The 16001-nt window shown below is 36.8% G+C and overlaps 1 protein-coding gene across 1 annotated transcript; it reads left to right on the top strand.

Moving 5' to 3' along the window:
* Window positions 1-13959: 13959 nt before the first annotated feature.
* LOC122751483 (olfactory receptor 2AJ1-like) lies at window positions 13960-14907 on the top strand. Its single transcript, XM_043998544.1, has one exon. The coding sequence runs from the start codon at window positions 13963-13965 to the stop codon at window positions 14905-14907; it is 945 nt and encodes a 314-aa protein (XP_043854479.1). The 5' UTR covers window positions 13960-13962.
* Window positions 14908-16001: the final 1094 nt, after the last annotated feature.

The raw sequence follows: 16001 nt of genomic DNA on the forward strand, positions 1-16001 counted from the left end.
TTTGAAAGTGGGGGTTTGGAGAGAGAGGAAAAAATATTTCCCTAAAAATATTTGAAATAGAAAATGCTTCCCATGAAGGACTCATGAGCATACATTAACAAAACACATAAGGAACGGACATCAAAACACATAAATAAGGAGTTGCCATAAAAGACTTTCTTTTAGACTCTCTTGAGGAGTTGAGGGTTCAAAACATCAAGATCTAAAGCATCTGGAAGAATTGCTTTCCTCATCTCTACACTGTCAAAACAATTTTCCCTACATCCCTGTCTTGTGGCAAAGCAATGAAGGGATTCTCCTCTTGACTCTCCTAACATTTTCCAAGAAAGTTGCCATGACAAAGCATACTTCTCACTGCCCATTAACTCAGGATAAGGCCAGGATATCAAATTGCTCAAAAGGGCACCAAGACTTGGGGACATCCTTTATAGACACCTGTGTTTGTGAGAATATAGATGTAAGTATATATGGAAGTCTCTTAAAGTCTATCTATATATGAAAATGACAGCAGAGAATCGAACATTTACCTATATCTTAGGGGGTTTCTTAATTGGGGGCTTTGAACAACTTTGATTTTGCTCATGATATTTCATCTAAAAAATCTGCCTAAATATAAAGAGAAGGGAACAGTGTGGGCCTCAAGAGCCACTGTATTGACTCTAAGCTTCAATTAGGTAGATAGATAGCACAGTGGATACACTGAATGGCCTGAAGTCAGGAAGACTAATCTTCCTGAGTTCAAATCTGGCCTCAGACACTAAGTAGCTGTGAAACCCTGGGCAAATCATTTAATTACATTTGCCTCAGTTTCCTCATATGTAAAATGAGCTGGAGAAGGAAATGGCAAACCATTCCAGAAACTTTGCCAAGAAAACCCCAAATGGGAATTACAAAAAGTCAAAGAAAACTGAAAAATTCCTGGACAGGAAACCTTCAAGCAAGGCAAATATTAGTATGAGGTATTAAGATTATCCTGGAAAGACTTTTTTCATGTCTTAAACTTGGCATGGTATGCATGTCCTCCTTAATTTTCCCTAGTAGATTCCCTAGCTTTGCTCAGACCAAGACTCTGGGTCTCCATGCTATATGAAATATTTTCTAAGGCCCTCAGTTGTTCACATTCTCTCTCTCCAGAAATGCCTTTGTATCACTTGACATAGTTTTTGTATTTTGTTACATGAGCACAGGTTGTGAGCTCCCTCCCCTACAATGTAAATTCCTTGAGGGAAGGCATTGTCCAAGGGTTGTGTTTGTATGCTCAGTGCCTAGCACAATTCTTGGCATATAAAAAAGACTTAGTATATGGAAGTCAATTGGAGTTGCAATCCATATTTTCAGCAAGGCCTGAGAAATGTTTCTGCTTTGTGAAAGTTATTATTAACCAAATGCTATGTAGAAATTGTGCCAAGATTGAGCCTACCCCCTGCAGGGACCAAGGTGGTATTAGGGAGAGTGTGTCTCCAAGTGTTTAGGTGGAAATCCTTGTATGTTCTCATATGTTCTCAATAAAATATATCTTTGTCAAAGAATTTTTAAAAAGTGGCGCAGTGTATACAGCACTGGGCTTGGAATCAGAAAGACTCATCTTCATGAGTTGAAATTTGGCCTCAGATACTTATTATCTGTGTGGCCCTGGGTAAATAATTTAACCCTGTTTGCATCAGTTCCTCAGCTGTTAAATGAGATGGGAAATGAAATGGCAAACTCCTCCAATATCCTTGCCAAGAAAACTACAAATTGGGTCAGGAATATTCAGACACTACTGAAACAGATCAGCAACAACAAAAACAGCAGCAACAACATGGAGTCCTTGGGAGAACCAAATAAGATTATATTTGTAAATCTGAAAGTCTTCTATACACACTATCATTAAATGGAATGAACCTTTCTGTCTCTCTGTGTCCCCAGTACTCTTAACATTCCTCACATGGCATGAACACAAGGCCATTGGCCATCCTCTTCACCCTCTTCCAGACACGCTCCACAAAGCTATTGGGTCAATCATCCATGGTTCTGCAGATTACTTTCAATTACTCTGTAATACCAGAAGGGGACATCTGGGCAAATGGATTATCTCAAGGACTGTAATAAGTCCCAAAGGGGACTTTAGCTCTGATTCAGATCAACAAATAGGCATCTCCTTCAGCAGTAGCACCTTATGTCCCATGCATCATCAGGTTTTAGAGTTTTAGTGGAAATCAATAAAGATCCAGCACCACCATTCACTTTGGCCATTCTCAAGCTGCATTTCCAACAGACCATTTTGACTACAGTGATCAAGCAAGTTAGCAAAAAAGCAGGTTGGAATAATAAATATTTTAATTATATCAGGTTTTTTTAGTTTAGTTAGTATCAAGTGATTAAATCTTTTGTAGATGGCAAAGGGATTGTCTAGGTTTGTTGCAGCCTCTAAGAATACAGGTAAGAATAAGGGCATCCCAGGAGTTAGGATACCGGTTCAGTTGATTTCTGGGTTCTGTTCTTGTATTTTTACAAAAATTGGATCAAAAGAAAATAATAACCACATTGGCAACAATAAGAAATATTTTCATAGTTCTCCTCAATTTCTAATGCTTATAATACCAAGTACATTGTAATGACTTTAAAAAATGTATGTTGGTTGACTGACTCCTTACCTACACTTCTACCTTGATATTTATAGCAAATTGCAGTAGGTGTTATTATTATCTCCATTTTATAGGTAAAAATGCTGAAACTCAGAGCTGTTAAGTGAACAGTCTGGGGGTACACAGCTGGTGAGTGCCTGTAGCCTAACTTGAACCTACATCTTCATGATTCTCATTACAATATGCCATGTTGCCTCCCACAAAATTTTAAGATCATTGATTTAGATTTGGGGTGCATCTTAGAAATCACCTAGTTTCCTCTGGTCATTCATTTTTATGCATAAAGAAACTGAGGCCCTACAAAGTCAATGGATTTGCTGATGGTCATAGAAGAAGAAAACAGCAGGAGGACAAAACCTCAGAACCTCTAACTACAAATCCAATATTCTTTCAATTAAACTTTTCTGATCTCACTGTTATTTTTTTTTTCGTGAGGCAAGTAGGGTTAAGTGACTTGCCCAGGATCACACAGCTAGTAAGTGACAAGTGTCTGAGACTGAATTTGAACTCAGGTCTTCCTGAATCCAGGGCCTGTGCTTTTATCCACTGTGCTAGGGCTGCCCCCACACTATTATTTTTTAATGGGAAGACAGTGTCTACATGAAGCTAGTATATAAAAGTTTTTGGAATGAGATGAAATAATCAGAGATTCAATCCAGCCACCAACTCAGCTGTTTTGCTGCATGCATGATTCTTTTTAGATTGTTTGGATTTCTTGAAATTTGAGAAAGAATTGAGAGAAACCTTTGATTTCAGCTTGTTCCACTCTCTACCCAATAAAGGAAGATGTTCTTTTGCCACATTTTGGACAAGTGGTTTTCTAGCCTCTTCTGGAAGGTCTCTCCACCAAGAGACTCACAATTCAAGTCAGTCCATCCCATTATTCCACAGTACTCATAGATTGACTTTTCTTCCTTCTTTAAACTAAATTGTTTTCTCAAAATGTTTATGCATCAATCTAGCAAGTCCTGCCCTAGAATATCTCTAATCTCTAGGACTACAGTAGTTGGGAGAAGCTTTAGAGAGTCCCTGATAGTAATATCTTACATGGTTTTTATCTTTGCTCATGTTAGATTCTAGCTTCTAGAAGCATCAGATGTAAATGTGCAGAAGGACATATGGGTCAGGGGATGAAATAAGAATGGGAAAATGGGGCAATATTAATGTAAGGCCTTCTCACAATTTCTGGGCTAGGAGACAGCCAAATTCAATGTCCTTTTGAAAGACATTAATCATGCTTCTCCATCAATTGTATTGTTTCTTTTTTCTTTCTTTCTCCTTTCAATGAATCCACTGAATGAAGGTGGGGGTTGCTTTCTCTATGCAAGAGGGTAGATCCAACTTTTCTGGGAAAAATGTAAAGTTGAATGGCAATGGAAATCTTCCCTTTTTCCCAGTATCCATTACTGAAGCAAATGATATCTAATTAATCTCTGTTGAAGGAAGGAAAAGTATAATTCTTCTTGACTATGAACTAAGATCTTCATGGCATAAGATGTTCTGGATGAGGGGAGAGGGTCAGTGAGTGCTTTAGGAAAGTGGAAGGTTATTCTTTGGTGTTTATGAACTAGACCCAGAGTATGTTGTGCCCACCTACAGAAACTGGCTCAAAGAACATTTACATTGAATAATGAAATTCCACATACATTTATTAAGTGCATGTTCTGAGTGAGGCTAGGTGCTCATTGTCATTAGTTTGTGTGAGTTACTTGAGGGAATACTGTCATTGACTCTTCTTCATATACCCAGTGCTTAGCACACTGTCTGACACATAGTAGGCATGTAATTAATCTTTATTGATTGACTATTGTATTAACAAACATTTGAAAAGTTGTAAGCTAACAAGAGGTTAAAATTAAATATGGGTACATTACATGCACCCAGATAAGTAGAATATAATCAAAGCAGAAGAGCTATCCAGGCATGGTTCTCTCAGACAGTCATAAGAACATATGATGATTAACAGTTCACATTCATCCAGTAGATAGGGAAGATCCCATAATGTTACTAATAGCTGAGTTGGGGTTTGAAGGAGGAGAGTAATTTCCACCTACAGAGAAGAGAATCTCCATCCCAGATATGTGGCACAATCTGTGAGTTCACAGACACAGAAGGGGGAAATGGAAAGTCCTTGGGCACTCCAGGTGAGCTAGGGGAGGGGCAGTCTTTCCTTTGTCTTTGTACCCCTTTTGCAAAGTGCAGTTTTTTACATATTGCAAGTCTTTTAATAATGCTTGATGATTTGAATTGCATGGCAATGTCCAGGGAATGGAGGGAGTACTGTGAAATGGGACTGGATAGAGAGATTAGAACCAGGTTGTTAAGAGCCTTAAATACCAGGATGAGAATTCCATATTTTAACTCATCAACTGTGAAGAGTCACAAGCTTTGAATTTGCTGAAACAATAACTCTAGGACTAAATTATTGTTTGTTTCAATCAATGGATCAAATCCACTGACTACGTTAGAATTCTCTAGATCTAATCTAAGGTCATGGCAACGAGTAGAAGGGGACATCAAAGGTTAAATAGCACAAGACATTGCTATGTCAATCACCCAAGTGGATTGAGCGAGGGGACATTCTAATCAGATGCAGTCTGGCTGAACCAAATGGCAGAATAGCTCATTTTCACAAGAGTATTTAGAAACCAAGAAACTTTGTGGTCTTTTCAGTTTTACTTAAAGTTGACAATGAAATAGAAGCTTCTAAAATAAAAGTTTCCTTACTTTTTTAATCCAAGTGTTATTTATTGAAAGACACTCTTCAAAGTACTTTGTGATATGTGTGTCAGACAGGACACTAAATTTATTGTGTCTAAAAGAACAATAATCTGAGGATGTTGAGGAAAACAATTAAGAGAGTTTTCTTTGAGTCATACTAAGTAAAAGAGGAAGATCAAGGAAAGGTAAAAACCATTGTTCAACATGTCTGTGATGATAATCCCAGACAACATAGAAAAGTGAGAGCTGCTCAGATTATTTTTGTCTTCCTTTGTCTGCCAAGGGTGATGACTTTAGTGCTAGAAAGAACTTGGGCTTCTAGTCAGAGTTACTGAGGAGAAAGTGATAACCATGAATTCAATTAAACTAACTTAGATAATTATATGCATTACTGACGTAATTTTAATACTGTCCACGGGGTTTTCTTGGCAAAGACACTAGAGTGGTTTGTGTTTCCTTCTCCACTGAATGAAGGTCTATGTCATCAAAGTTACAGTTTTTCCAATAGCAGTGCATGTCTATGGGATTTGGACTTTAAGGAAAACTGACCATTGCAGAACTGATGTATTTGAAATGTGGTGCTAAAAGACTTTTGAGAGACCTTGGACATCAAGGAGTTGAAATCAGTCAATACTCAAAGAATTTAATTCAGGCAATTCAAAAGAGGATCAAATACTAAAGCTGAAGCTTAAATACTTTGGCAACATAATGAGAAGATGAGACTTATTGGAAAAGATTCTGATTTTGGGAAAGATTGAAGGCAAAAAGAAAAGGGGATGGCAGAGGATGAAATAGATAATGTCAGGGAAATAATAACCCTGAATGTGCACAAATTTTAAGAGATAGTGGAAGATAGAAAGGCCTGGTGTGCTAGGGTCCATGGGATCACCATGAGTTGGACATGGCTGAATGACTGACAACAACAGCTAGATATTGATACCATTCTTTAAGGATTGCAAAGTGCTTCCTAAACTATTCTGATCACTTAACCCAACTCTGAGGTACAATTTTTCTCAATTTGTAGTGGAGAAAATGGATTCTCAGAGAAGTTAATTATTTGATCAATGTCACACATCTAGAAAATTCCTGCCCTCACATAGTTTATAATATGATAGCGAGAAAACATGTAAAGAAGTATATAGAAATCAAACTATGTAAAGATGAATAAGAAAAAATTAACAAAGGGAAAACACTGCAGGTAGGCTTCTTGTCTAAGGTAGGATTTTAATTGTGACCTAAAGGAAGCCATAGAAGTCAGTAGTTGGAATGGAACAAAAAGAGTGTTCTAGGAATGGGGACAGACAGAATGCCCAGAGCTGAGAGATTGAGGGTCTTGTTCATGGAACAGAGAAGAGGCCTTCTCTCAAGTCTTTACTATTACTGGATCAAGAAGTCCATGTTAGGAGTAAAATGTAAGAAGAATGGAAAAGGTAGGAGGGGGGATAGGAATTTGAATTCTAAACAGAGGCTTTTGCTTTTGCTCCTTAAAGCAATCCAAAGCCCCTGGAGTTTTTTCAGTAAAGGGGTGAAATGATCAGACCAGCTCCTCAGTAAACTCACTTTGCTAGCTAAATGGAGAATGGACTAGATTGGAGACTTGAGGAAGGCAGAGCCACCAGCAGCTATTGAAATAATCAAGATGTGAAGTGATGAGGGCGTACACCATCTTGGGGACAGTGTCAGAGGAAATATATTCAGGAGATGTGACAGAGGCGAAATCAGGCCTTGCAACAGGATAGATGTGGTGGAGCTTGGGGGGTGGGAGAGGTTGAGAGGTAGTGAGAAATCCTGGATGAATTCTAACTTGTGAATCTGAGGGACTGAGAAGATGATGTTGCCCTTGACTCTTATGGGGAAGGTAGAAGAGGAAAGGGTTTAGGGGAAAAATAATAAATTCTGTTTGGGAAATATTGAGTTTAAGATGCCTACTGAACATCCAGTTTGAGATGTCTGAAAGGCACATAGAAATGTGATATTGGAGGTCAGGACAGAGATTGGGGCAGAAAAAATAGATTTAAGAAACATCAGCATAAACATGGTAATTAGATTTGTAGGGTCAATGAGATAATCAAGTGAAGTAGTATGGAGGGAGGAGAGAAGAGGGCCCATCATAGAACCCTGTAGTAATACCCAGAGTGCAGGAGAGGAGAGGGCAGAGTGGTGGAAGGAGAACCAGGAAAAAGTGTTGTCCTGAAAGCCTAGGAATGAGAATATCATGGAGGAGAGAGTGATCAAGTGTACAAGGCTGCAGTGAGGTCAAGGTGAAAGGATTGAGGAAAAGGCACTGGGTTTTACAACTAAGAGATTGTTAGTAACTTTGGAGAGAGCAGTTTCAACAGAATGGTAAGGTTGGAAGCAGGAACTCAGGACAGACTAGAATAACTGAAGAAAGGAAGCTTTGAGATTCTTCAAGGAGTTCAATGTAATTCGAACTAAAGGGAACTATTGATGTAACTATTGTAATTGTTTTTGCATTTCATGAACTGTGCTCATATAAGAAAGAAAACAATTCAAAAATGTTGGTTAACTTTCTTCTCACAATTTTCTCAAATTGCTTCTTTTTTTTCTATTTTTAAATTTTAAAATTCCTTTTTAACTTCTTCCAAGATTTCTTTTTTAGGCTGGTGACCACTTAACATTACTCTTTAGTGGCTTTGTTTTTAATCTCATTGTCTTCCTCTGAATATAAATTCAGATCTTTTTTTACCCCAAAGTAGCTATCAATGGTTGGGTTCTTCTTCCTTTTTTTACTCATTTTTATTTTTAATCTGTCTTATTTGATTTTAGCAGCTTCTTCTTTATTATTATTATTATTACTATTATTTTTATTCTTATTATGTTTTAATCCTTACTTGTGGCTAATGTTGCCCTTAGGCCTCAGGCCCTTCTTACTGTTATTTTCTGAATTCTGTATGGAGGCTCAACCTCAGTGACTATTCCCCTCCTCCTCCCCTATCCCCAGCCACAAAGTACTAAAAATATACTTCCTCCCTAAAGTACCACACTCACTGGGCTTGTGCTAGCTCCTACAAATGCACACAGCCACACCCAGGCATCATGTCTGTTCAGTACCTCTAGACCTGACCTCTGGAAACACTAGGTGGTCCTTCAGTCTTCTTCCACTCAGGCATCTGCTATTCTAGAGATGAAGTTGATGAGGTAAAAATTTCTGAGGTGAAATTTCTTGGGGCCTAACCTGCTTCCCTCAGGGCCTACTGTTTGTTAATTCAGTTGAGTTGACCTAGAGGTGTTTACACTTCAATCATATCCAACCTCATCCCTTGGAGTCTTCCGTAAGGTCTCCTTGACCTGTTTCAGGAGGATGACTGCTTTAACCCTTTGTGTTTGCTGCTATGTTCATTTCATGGTGATTTTCTGTTTGTGGGGTAACTCTGGAGAGCCTGGAAATTTCTAACCTCTTCCACCATCTTCCAGAATGAATCTAACTTTAACTTTGAAAAAAGTCAACACAGGAAACTAAGTCCATCTCAATGTTTTTTTTTTAAATCATTACATGAGAGGTAACATATTATAGAGCATAGACATTAAACCATGGCCTGGAGCCATAGGCTACTCAACACTCTGGGACTGCATCCCCATCCAGGTTAAAATGTAATTGGGAAATACTTAACAAAATTAAAAAAACACAATATAACATAAGCAATATGTTATTTTGAAATGAAGTCAACACGTTACCCACAGGAATCCTTACATTAATGGCTCTCCTTTCTTTTTGAGTTTGATTCCATTGGTATCAAGGATGAAATGCAGAATTGCCTTCAGGAAGACCAGACTTCAGATTCTTTCTTTGACATTTATTAGCCAGGTGACCAGGAACAAAACATTTCACCTTTCTTTCTTTTCTTTTTTTTTTTAATGATGCAATGAGGGGTAAGTGACTTGCCCAGGGTCACACAGCTAGTGTCATGTGTCTGGGGCTGGATTTGAACTCAGGTTCTCCTGAATCCAGGGCAAGTGCTTTATCCATTGTGCCAACCAGCTGCCCCCCAAAAAACATTTAGCCTTAATTCTCCCTAGTTTCCTCAGAAATTATTATTATTAGATTATTAACCTTGTACTGTTTCTGCAAGATTCTGAGATCAGATATGTAAAATACTTTGAAGACTTTAAGGTGTGATATGAATGACACTGTTAATGATAAGTTGATAATGATAATTATTAAGATGCTGATGCTGATGAAACTGATGATAATTGATGGTGATGGTGGTGATGATAATGGGGGTGGGGATATTGCATGAAGCTAGTGGAGTAGGTCACAAATTTCCAGGCTCCCCAGATTCCCTCCGCAAATAGAAAATTACCAAGATATAAATGTAAAGTGGCAAAAATAAGGGGATAAAGAAGTTGTTCTCCTAAAATAACTTGAAAGGACCTCACAAAGATAGGACCTCCTCCAAGCACTCAGATCTAGACTGAGTGAAGGGTAAACACACCCAGGCTGACTCCACTGAATAAAGAAAAGTGAACTCCAAGGGCAGCTTCCTTGTGAAGCAGACTAGTGCTCAAGAAATTTCACCTCAATCACTGCTTCAGGAAATTATACTTCAGGAACTTTTACTTCATGGCTCAAAATCTTTCACCTCACAAGCTTTTATCTAAATAACAGCAGATGGTTGATTCAGAGAAGATTGAAGGACACACATACACACATACACACACATACACACACAGTGTTGTTTCTGGAAGCTAGGTCTAGCAATGCTGACCAAAAGTGATCCTGGACTCTGGCTGTGGGAGACGAGGAGTGAGGACATGCCTTGTGAGTGCAGTAGTGTGGGGATCAAGAACATTTGGGGGGCAGTATGTCTGGGAGCCTTAATTATGGATTATGGGGGGAGAGGGGTGCCCAAAGTCGGGCCCCAGTACATAATTCAGAAAATAATGAGGACCTGAGGCCTAAAGCAACATTACACACAACTTTGGGTTAAAACCTAATTTTAATAATAAGCTACTAAAAATAGAATAAAACAAAATAAAAATGAGTAAGCAAAGGGTAAAGAACCCAACCATAGATAGAGCTACTTTTGTGTTAAAGAAAATCTGTGTGCATAGTGAGAGAAAAATAGTGGGAGAGGAAAGCAACTCCTACCCAAAAGAATAATTTCAAGTGGTCACAAGTCCAAAAAGAAATCTTGGAAGAACTTAAAAAGGAATTTAAAAATCAAATAAGATAAATTGAGGGAAAATTTAAAAATAAATAAATAAAAGCAATCCAAGAAAATTATAGAAGTTAACCAACTAGGAAAAGAAAAAATCTTAAAGAAGAAACTAACTCCTTGAAAACTAGAATTGGGTAAGAGGAATTGAATGACATTACAAGACACCAAGAAACAATAAAATTAGAAAAAATAGAAAAAAAAAACCTGAAACATCTCATTAGAAAAAATAATTGATCTGGAGATCAGATCAAGGAGAGATGATATAAAAATTGTCAGTCTGACTGAAAGTTATGGTTTAAAAAAGGAATCTGCATACAATATTAGAGAAAAGTATTAGGGAAAAGTACCCTGATTTCTAGAAGAGAAGGGTAAAGTACAAATAGAAAAAAAAAATCTATCATGCACCACCTGAAATAGATCCCAGGATAAACCTACAAGAATGTCATAGCCAAATTATAAAACTCCTAGGTTAAGAACAAAACATTGCAAGCAATAAGAAAAAAATATATAATTTAAGTACTACAGAAATACAGTCAATATTTCGCAAGACTTTGTAACTTCTACTTTAAAAGACTGTAGGTATTGGAACATTATATTTCTTTTTCTTTTCTAGCTAACAAATTTTAATAGCTATAAATTTTTAAAAATGTGGTTTGCATAATTTATATCCTTATCTTATTTTTTAAATAATAATAAACATTTTATGCTTCTCTTCCTCCCCTCCCCTTTCCTTGAGGTGGTAAGCAATCAGATATAGGTTATACCTGTACAATTATATAAAACATTACCATATTTGTCATTTTGTCTAAGAAAACTTGAATATAAGAAAAAATGAAAGTGAAAAATAGCGTGCTTCAGTCTGTGTTCAATTAACATCCATTCTTTCTTTGAAGGTTGATAATAAGCTTTATCATTAGTCCTTTGAGATTTCTTGGATCATTGTATTGCTAAGAATAGTTAAGTCATTCGCAGTTCTTCATCAAAAAATATTGCTGTCACTGTGCACAATATTCTTCTGGTTCTGCTCACTTCACTGTACATCAGTTCATATAAGTCTTTCCAGGCCTTTCTGAAATCATCCTGCTTGTCATATTTCAAAGAGCAAAAGAGTTGGGGTTGCACCCAAGAATAACTTAGCAAATTTCAGTATAATCCTGAATGGAGAAAAAATGCATGTTTGGTGAACCAGATATTTGTAACAAAAAGACTAGAACTCAAAGAAAAATTTGATGTAAAAGTTCCAGAAGAAATACTAGGAAAATGCTAAAGCCTAATTATAAGGCATTCATTAAGCTCAAACTGTATGTGTACACACACACATACATATACATTTTTTTTCAGAGGCTGAATTAAGGTCAAACTGTGTCTTTGTGTGTATGTACTTAAGGTTTTACCTTAATGAGTACTGAGTTCCTTCCAATTAGTCTTTAATGTTTTCCATATATGTATGTATATGTATGCATAATATGTAAATGTATATACACATGTGTTTATATATGTGTGTATATGGAAATGACACCAGTATTCTTATTAAGGTCCATTTTAAAGAAAAGTTGGGGCTGAGTTATATATGATGGGGAGATTCTAAAAACAAAAATTGTACAGAAAATGGTAAAAGGGAGCAATTATATTATAAAAATGAGATTTACAAGGAAGCAGGTTTGGGGGGAGAACCAGTAATGTTAGAACCTTACTCTCATTTGGGCTGAAGAAGAAAAGATGTGCACCTCTGTAAGGCTGTAAAAGTCTTCTGAACATGTAGAAAGGTGAAAAAGCAGGGGGACAACATGGGGAGGGAGTTTGAGAGGCACATGTAGATTGGAATTTAGCAGTGTAGGGAGAGAATAGGGGGAAGAATTTTTGGAGGGTAGATGGGATGAGGAGTGGGAGAGTGGAAGGAAAAGATAACGTAACAGGGATACCATAAAAAGAAAGGCTGAAAAAGAAAACAGTGAGTAAAAATATAGAGGGAGATTCTAAAATATTAATTATAACTTTGAATCTGAATAAGATGTTTATTTATTTAAAGTTTTGAGTTCCAAATTCTATCCATCTCTCATTCTCTCCCTCCATACCCTCCCCCCTTCCCAAGGTTGCAAGCAAACAGTATAGGTTATACATGTGTTGAATAGGATGTTTATAGCAGCTCTCCTTGTGTTGGTGAAGAATTGGAAATTGCAGGTATCACCATCAATTGGGAACAAGTTGTGGTATATGATTGTAATGGTATATACTATTGTACTATAAAAATGATAATCTCAGTGATTTTAGAAAGTCAAGGAAAGACTTGAACAAAATTATAAAGAGCAAAGTTAACAGAACCAAGAGGTCATTTGTATATAGTAACAAAAATAATGCTTTAAGAATGACTGAGCAACTAAATAATTTTAACTATTAATTATTAATTATAAATACACAAATTGAGATAAAGGACATATGAAGAAATAAGCTATCTACATCCAAAGAAAGAACTGAAATAGAATTATGTATAAAATAATTGTATATGTATGTATATGTGTATGTGTATATCTATATGCACACATAAACACACAGATATATAGAGATAGAGATGATAGAGAGAAACGGATATAGATATGGATATAGATATAGATATAGAGAAATAGATATAAAGATAGATATCTATATCTATCTCTCTGTCTCTATCACTCTATCTTTCTATCTCTATCATCTATCTATCTATCTATGTCTCCATACCTATTTGCATCTGATGGTAGCCATCTCTAGGGCAGGTTGGAGGGGAGGGAAGATACAAAGGGGAAAAACCAAATGAACATAACTTTATTAAATGTTTAAAAGTTTTAGCAAATTGTACATAATGATTTTCAGTTTCATTTACAATCTTTTTTTTATTGTACTATGTTATGGAAATGCTTGATTTATTCCATAAATTAAAAGTAAAATATTTTTAATAATAATAATCCTGATGATGGTGATGATATGAACAAAACAATCTTTGGTTAGCTCAGGGGATTTTTTGCTTCTGAATCTGGTGTATTTGCATATTTTACACACTTTGAAGTACCATTAGTTTCTGATTTCTTCATTGCATTGGAAAATGTTTCTTGCTATTCAACTGAGAGGAAAGGCCAGGCATTGACAGGCTGAATTAGCTTCTTAATTGCCTATCAAACTAAGAAATCAACTAGGAAAGGAACATGAATGTTTAACTACCCAGATGAGCCACTTTGATTTTTTTCAGCCCTTCAGACAATGAATTGAACATCACAAGAACTCAGTCAATTCAGATAATTTATTTGATTTCTTTGAATTGCAACTCACCTTAATCAATGAAATGACTTCTGTGACAGTCATCATTTTGTAGTCATAGATCCAGTCCTGGCTTTGTATTTATCCAGTCTTACTTTTCTAAAACTTGTCTTTTAGGCTTTAGGTGAAAAGTTGAAGTAACATTGATGTGGGCAGAAAAGAATGAGACTTTCACTAGAGACTTCATCCTGTTAGGATTATTGCATCCAAACCAGTATGGATTTCTATTCTTAACACTTATTTTCATCATTTTTATGGTGGCAATAATGGGGAACACAGCCTTGATTCTCCTTATCCGCCTTGACATTCAGCTCCACACTCCAATGTACTTCCTTCTCAGCCACCTCTCCTTCATGGATATCTTGCACATCTCCAACATCGTTCCCAAGATGGTCATTAACTTCATATCTGGCAGAAAGTCCATCCCATTTGCAGGTTGTGGATTCCAGATCTTCCTCTCCCTCATCTTTTTGGGTGCAGAATGTCTTCTTCTCACAGCCATGTCCTATGATCGCTATGTGGCCATCTGCAGGCCACTACATTATCCCATCCTCATGAACCATCGCATCAGTGTCCTCATGGCTGCTGGGTGCTGGCTTGTGGGAACCATCAACTCTACAATTCACACAACTTATGTACTGCACCTCCCCTTTTGTGGCACAAGGGCCATTGACCACTTTTTCTGTGAAGTCCCAGCCATGTTGAAACTCTCTTGTGTTGACACATCACATTATGAAGGAGGAGTCTATGTGAGTGCTGTGTTCTTCCTCTTAATTCCCTTTTCCATCATTCTTGCCTCTTATGGTCAGATTCTCCATACTGTGCTTCACATTAAATCTGTGGAAGCCCAGAAAAAAGCCTTCTCCACTTGTTCCTCCCACCTAGTTGTGGTTGTCATGTACTATGGGCCATTTATCTTTACATATATGAGGCCAAAGTCCTATCATACTCCAGGTCAGGACAAGGTCTTGGCCATCTTATATACCATTCTCACTCCCATGCTCAATCCTATTATCTACAGCCTCAGAAATAAAGATGTCTTATGTGCCCTGAAGAAGGTTTTAGGAAAGACACTTCTACATAGAAATTAATATTGATTTAAAATTAGATTCCATGTCCATGGATGATCTGTTCGAAATATGTGGAGAATACCCCAAGTAGCATTCATGGATTTTTTGAGTTTACACCAAAATCATGCTTCTTACTACTTTTAAATGTACAAGTAAATCAACACAAACAACTCACATATATGCCACTCCAAGGAAAAAAAACTCTTGGCTATCCTATTTATTTGAGTTTGTTCCATAAATTCTAGTTTTATTTATAGCAAGAAGGATTCTGTTGATTTCTGTTTCAGTTCCTCCATTAGACAACAATCTCATATGTGGAGGGTAGTCATCAAATGTTACAATAATATTTGTTGGTGTTTAAAATCTCTGTGATTCATGGTAAAAATCTTCCATTCTCATGGCTGCATCAAAGGTACTATCGAACTGCAGTCTTGGTATCATAGGTTAACAATGAATTCCTCACTGACCAACTATTTGCAATTCAACTTCTCAATTCCCAGCAGGACTTACTCTCAGACGGCAAGTAGTTTGCACACACACACACACACACACACACACACACACACACACACACACTCCTATTTCCCACTGTCAAAAGGAAATAGTTTTATCCTGAATATATAGCAAGGTTACTTCAGATGGCGTGGTTGCTGATGATCTTGGGATTTCCCCTTTGAATCACGGAATATAATTAGCTAGGATTCAGGATTATGGATTGAGAAGTTATTTCATCTCTCTACTGGTTTAGAATATAACCTTTCTGCAACTTTTCATTCTATGAATTTTCTGTGTATGCTGCATCATAAATATCTCATAATCTATCCAATGTGCTAAAGCCCTTTGTATATAATATACACACATATATGTACATATCTATATACACATACATACCTATATATATGTATATACATATACATCTATGTATGTATCTTCATGATATCAATTTATCCTTCAGCCTACCCAACTTCTGTTTTTCATTCTTCCTATATTACCAACCAATCTCCTTTTCTGTTGTCTATCTAATAGAACATGAAGTCCTTGGGAGCCTGGTCTAACTGCCTTTTGCTATATTTATCCTTAATGAATAACAATATGCTGTGTACACACTACACACT

The sequence above is a fragment of the Dromiciops gliroides genome, chromosome 3, assembly GCF_019393635.1.
Source record: "Dromiciops gliroides isolate mDroGli1 chromosome 3, mDroGli1.pri, whole genome shotgun sequence".
In the NCBI taxonomy this organism is placed as follows: Eukaryota; Metazoa; Chordata; class Mammalia; order Microbiotheria; family Microbiotheriidae; genus Dromiciops; species Dromiciops gliroides.